This window comes from Rhipicephalus microplus, chromosome 8 (genome assembly GCF_043290135.1).
Source record: "Rhipicephalus microplus isolate Deutch F79 chromosome 8, USDA_Rmic, whole genome shotgun sequence".
NCBI classification, from domain to species: domain Eukaryota; kingdom Metazoa; phylum Arthropoda; class Arachnida; order Ixodida; family Ixodidae; genus Rhipicephalus; species Rhipicephalus microplus.
Window position 1 is genome coordinate 79,113,230 of NC_134707.1, and position 6,000 is coordinate 79,119,229.

The 6,000-nt window shown below is 45.1% G+C and overlaps 1 protein-coding gene across 1 annotated transcript in view; it reads left to right on the forward strand.

The window, feature by feature from the left end:
* Positions 1 to 3,823, forward strand: part of LOC119163854 (uncharacterized) — a 254,482-nt gene extending 250,659 nt beyond the window's left edge. The window contains exon 12 of the mRNA XM_075872189.1: positions 3,517 to 3,823. Coding sequence (XP_075728304.1) covers positions 3,517 to 3,620 — 104 coding nt within the window. The 3' untranslated portion in view covers positions 3,621 to 3,823. The remainder of the gene's footprint in view (positions 1 to 3,516) is intronic.
* Positions 3,824 to 6,000: the final 2,177 nt, after the last annotated feature.

Genomic DNA, 6,000 nt, shown 5'->3' on the forward strand with positions numbered 1-6,000 from the left:
GTGGTGTACTTAGTTGTACACTTTTTATTATAAAAATGAATTCCTTGCACCTGTCCATCCCCCGCAACATGTTCTATTCCACATATGTCGATGACGTCCAGCTTGGCTTTAAGTCATGCAACCTAGCAATGTGTGAGCGACAGGTTCAGTTAGGTTTAAACAAGGTCTCCAAATGGGCAGAGGAAAACGGATTCCGGCTGAACCCAGGAAAAAGCACGTGTGTCTTGTTCTCTCGAAAGAGAGGCATGCACTCAGAACCCGACATTGAACTGAACGGCCAACGTCTGTCTGTGAATGCGGAGCATAAATTCCTAGGCTTAATCTTGGACAACAAGTTGACCTTCGTACCACACATAAAGTATTTAAAAACAAAATGTTTAAAAGCCATGAATGTTATAAAAGTGTTGTCACGTACTACGTGGGGTAGTGATAGGCAATGCCTCATGAACCTCTATAGAAGCCTTATTCGTACCCGCTTAGATTATGGGGCCGTTGTCTATCAGTCTGCCACTCAAAGTGCCTTGAAAATGCTGGACCCCGTGCACCATCTGGGCATCCGCCTTTCTACGGGTGCTTTTCGCACCAGCCCCGTAGAAAACCTTTACGTTGAGTCAAATGAGTGGTCGCTTCATCTGCAAAGAACCTACATGTCCTTTGTATATTTCCTTAAGGTGAAAGCAGACAAGAGGCACCCCTCATACTCTACTATTAATGACTTGGCGAGCTCCATTCTTTTTCAAAATAGGCCTTCAATGAGGCAGCCCTTCTCAGTTCGCCTGAAGGGTCTAGCTGAGGACACTGGAGTGTCACTCGAACACAGTTTAATGGCTCCTGTAGCATACCCGCCACCGTGGCAGTGGCAGACTATAGACTGCGATGTGTCTTTCCTAGAGGTTACAAAACATGCACCTATTGCCCATATCCGAACACACTTTCTGGAACTTCAACACAAATACACACGTCCTGAGTTCTTCACAGATGCCTCCAAGACTAACTCCTCTGTGTCCTACGCTGCTGTCGGCCCATCCTTTTCGGATGCTGGCCCTCTACATCCACGCACAAGTATCTTCACAGCGGAAGCTTACGCGATACTGGTGGCAGCTAAACACATCAAACAATTACAAATACAAAAAGCAGTAATTTATACAGACTCCCTCAGTGTGGTAACGGCTCTGCACAGTCTTAAAAAACAAAAAAAAAACCCAGTCCTTGTCTCACTTTACTCCATTTTGTGCACACTCTACACACACAAACAACATGTTGTAGTGTGCTGGGTGCCAGGGCACCGTGAGATCCAAGGCAACGTGAGGGCGGATCAGCTCGCTGCATCCGTCCATGAGAGCACCGCCATTACATCCATATCAATCCCGGCCCTTGATCTTAAGCCGTCTCTCAGACTAAACCTCAGGAGCTACTGGCAGAGCAAGTGGGATACACACACACAAAACAAACTACACGTTATCAAGCCACACCTTGGCCATTGGCCACCAGTATCAAAATCACGTCTAACAGAGGTAACACTAACAAGACTCAGGATAGGGCACACATACACGACACACACACATCTTTTATCCGGTGGGGACCCACCATTGTGTGATAAATGTGGTGAGGCTTTAACAGTTCTTCACATTTTAATTGAGTGCAAAGAATTGGACACTGTAAGAAAACAACACTTTCCATTACCCTACCGACAACATATACCTTTACACCCTGCAATGTTCGTCGGTAGGGAGCCGCTTTTTAGTCACAAATCATTGTTAGCGTTTTTTAAAGAAATTCATAGTTTTCACATCATACACCCGGGCATCCCGTAGCATGACCTCTCCAGAGAGGTTTTTGCTGCGGTGGTTACACAAGAAAGCACTTGCCTCACGGCCCTTGGACGCAAGGGTATGAACGAGTGAGGCACTTGTGCTAATGCCATAAATATCCACCATCGTCTTTTATTATCACCAACTTTTGTCATCTATTCACACCGCACACACCTTTCACGACATGGTCATGATTTTATTACTTGTATGTTTTTACCCGCCTTACCGCGAGGAATTTTATGGCCCTTATACAGCCGCTTATCGCAATCATTGTCCATGTTTTTAGTAAGATGAATTGGCGCTCTTTGGCCGTGAAATGGCCCTTGCGCCATAAAACATCAAACATCATCATCATGGCCGTGAAATGGCCCTTGCGCCATAAAACACCAAACATCATCATCATTGTCATCTATCCTCACCACACACACCTTTCACGGCATGGTCATGATTTTATTACTTGTATGTTTTTACCTGCCTTACTGCGAGGAATTTTGTGGCCTTTATACAGCCGCTTATCACAATCATTGTCCATATTCTTAGTAACATGAACTGGCGCTCTTTGGCCGTGAAATGGCCCTTGCGCCACAAAACTTCAAACATCATCATCATCATCTTGCGTTTCACCTTGGACGCTGGATAAAGGCATTGGGAGAGTTACCCAGAGAAGCCGGCGAATGTGTTCGTTGTAGGCTTGCGCACAATTGCAACGCCAGAACTAAATTTCCCGCGGCATGTCATGGGGTAACTGTTCTTCGCTTCAACACAACGCAGAGATACACAGCGAAACTCGTTCTTTTCGGCCAGTAACGCCACGGCCGTGGTAAAGCTTTCGCTTTAAAAGTACGCATGCGATATACGAAACACATCGTGACGTATCAAAACTTGAGTACTCACTTTCTGAAGCTGGCTCGGTCGTTTGCGATGAACTGTCACAATAGAAGGTCCAGCCTTACTCGCAAGTTGCGTGCACTAAACGCTTTTCCCAGAGCAAAATTCATGCTCTTCACAATGCCTGCCCACTGCGAGGGATGTTGAAATGGGTTTTGCGCATTTATGCCAAATCACACGAAGTGCCAAATCATACGTGATACGTACAGCCGGCCGGTGCTCGCCTAGATGCCGCCATTTTGTGAAACGAAGTCTTTTGCTGTCGCGAACGTGTTAGAGCGGCGCGACCACCTCATATGTATGCACGCATCGCATGCACGTAACGCGATACGTGCGTGTTGTGGTCTGCGCATGCGCACAACGTGGTGTCCTTACGTACGCAACGCCACCACGTGCGATACGTACGCAGTACTAAAGCTTTATATTGTGGTGTTACATTACAGCTTATAGTTTCATTACTGCTTTGTGGTTCCAGTGTAACTTCTCAGTCAGTAGCCACCTGTGGTGCCTCGAGTTGCCTACAAAAGCTCACCTCAGCTGAGAAGTACTTTCAAATTGAGCGAGAAGCTTTAGCCCTAGTGTTTGGCATGACAGTGTTCCGCTATTACCTTTTAGGGCAGTAGTTCACGCTTGTAACAGATCAGTCCTTTGCTAGGGCAACTGAGACCGAACCGTCAAACTTCCATCATCCATATATGCCGCCCGCAATCAGCGGGTGCCGCTTTCGCTCGTAGCATGTACGAACTAAAGTATATTTTAAAACCCGGCGATCATTTCAGTCACTGATGACCTAAGCCACTTGCCGGTGTTATTGCAGGAGCCGGAAGCGGAAACGAAAGAGCTGGCGGAAATTGTGGTTCTCGTTGTCCTGTAGGAGCGAGCCGGTGCTTTCTCATAAACTTCAATACTCACAGCGGATAGTGGTGTTTTGCAAGCAGTATGCAGATACGTGACTGAAGGACTGCCCTCCGTCACAGGCGACAACAGAGAAGTGGCAGAATACCGGAATGGTTTGGCCACCAGGAGGAAGGATCTGAAGGAATGCAGCATAGATGTCGGGCCAAATAACTCCCCTCGGTGCATGCGCAATTGAACTCTTGCCTTCTTTCTTTTTGCTACCCGTATATCTCTGAACTGTAAATAAATGGTTGCTTTTGCCGTATGACATCGACTGGTTATCATGCCTTAGCTGTCAGCCTCTGGCCGGCGGAAGTTGACACATGGTGTCATCGTGACGTCATTTTGTTGACTGTCGCGGTGTCAAACGCTGTATTGGCAACCAGCCATGGTGGTCAAGTAATCCGTTCAGCTGCGGGTCGTAAGATCGCAGCTTTGATACTGTGTTGTGGCAGACGTGGCCCACAAAACGCTTGTGTTCCTGTTGAAGGAGTGCCAAATCCCACATGTTGACCTCGCTAGCTCATTGCGTTGCTGTGGGTGAAACAAATTTATATCGCCATGTGACTGGAACAGCATACGGGAGCTAAACTTTGGAACGAGTGTATTTATTTATTTATTCGTAGTACACTCAGGGTGTAAATACATTACAGAGGTGATGGTGTGCACATAGTAAAAAAGGACAAAAAATACATAAATAATGGTAAATAATTAAATGGAAGCATTATACAGAACTACGAAAATTTGATCAAGCACATTAGAGGACATCTATCGAAGTAGTTAAAACCAGTGTAAAAAACAATCGTGTAACGTTATTGTAGGCTTGATAGGACATTTTAAAATACAGTTGTATTAGTTATATCCGTTGATCTCCTGCTGTCCTGGGAACAAATGCGTTAGCGCCTGCAGTAGTTGGAAAGTATGTTATAGTAACCTTACGGTGGTGATAAAGTTGGTGTGGGCAAAATGGAGCGGACTTTACGAACAAGAAACAGAGTGTGGGGTTATCGTAATACACTGTGACGAAGACGAATGCACGATTGCTTTCTACGGGTTGCTAGAGATGGAAGATGAAGAGCAGCTTTCATATTTGTGACACTGGCGTTGCGATTATAATTGCATGCAATAAAGCAAGCATAGCAATTTTGAACTGCCCCATTGCTTTGTTATAATGTAGAGCTATGTGGGTCCCAGACGGATAAGTGGTATTCTAGCTGGGGACAGATGAATAAAGCAAAAATTTTTGTGATTGTGGGGTAAGATAGAAGTTTATTTTCAAGTAACATAAAGTTTGCTTCTCTCTAGCTATTATGTAATGAACGTGATGTTTCTATGGTAAGTTACTGGAAATGTGGACACCAAGGTAGCGATAAGACGCGGTAGATCCCAATGGAATATTGTTAAAAGAGTAGAACGGAGGAGTAGCATTGCGCCGGGGTATGCGCATGCTTTTTCACTTAGCAACATTTAGCTCCATGTGCCACGTGTGACACCACTGTGTTATATCTGGATCATTTTGTAATGATGTCACATCTGAATCACTGGTAATGTTTTGGCAAATGACACTATTATCTGCAAATAAACAAGCTTGGGAAGAAATGTTAGCAGGTAAGTCGTTTATATAAATCAAGAATAACAGAGGGCCAAGGACTGACCCTCGGGGTACACCAGAACCAACTGGGGCCAACGAAGAGTCAAAACCTTTGGCTGTAACGTACTACACACGGCAGGGAAGAAATTCTCGAATCCAAGTGACTACTTAGGGGTCAATATAAAAAGCATTTAGTTTTTGTAAAAGTAATGATGATGATGATGAGTAGATTTCAGTGGCGCAAGGGCCAATTGATGGCCAAAGAGCGCCATTTCAATTGACTACAGATATGAACAATGATATGGTGCGTGGCTGTAAAGGGGCCTTAAAATTCCTCGCTCTAACGCGGGTTAAAACATGAAAGTAATAAAATTATGACAGTGGCGTGACATATGTGTGGTGATAGCTGATGGCAAAATGTCATGATAATAAAACTATGGTGAAGATATAGTCACCGCAGCCACGACCACACTATAGAGGTCGTGCTACGGGTGACCTCGAAATATCGGGTGAAAGCTTTGCACATCTTTTAAAAACGTAAAAAGTGTTTGTGGTTTAAAAAGCGGATCCCTACCAATGAGCATCCCAGGGTGTAGAGGGAGCTGCTGTCGGTGGGGCAGTAAAAAGTGCTTTTTTCTTAGAGCATCTAGCTCATTGCACTGGACAAGAATGTGGAGAACCGTAAGGGGGTCTCCACATCTCTCACAATATGGTGGATCACCGGAAGACAGAAGAAATGAGTGTGTGGAATGTGTGTGTCCTGTTCGAAGCCTTGTTAGTATTACTTCTGTGTGTCGTGATTTTGATAGTGGT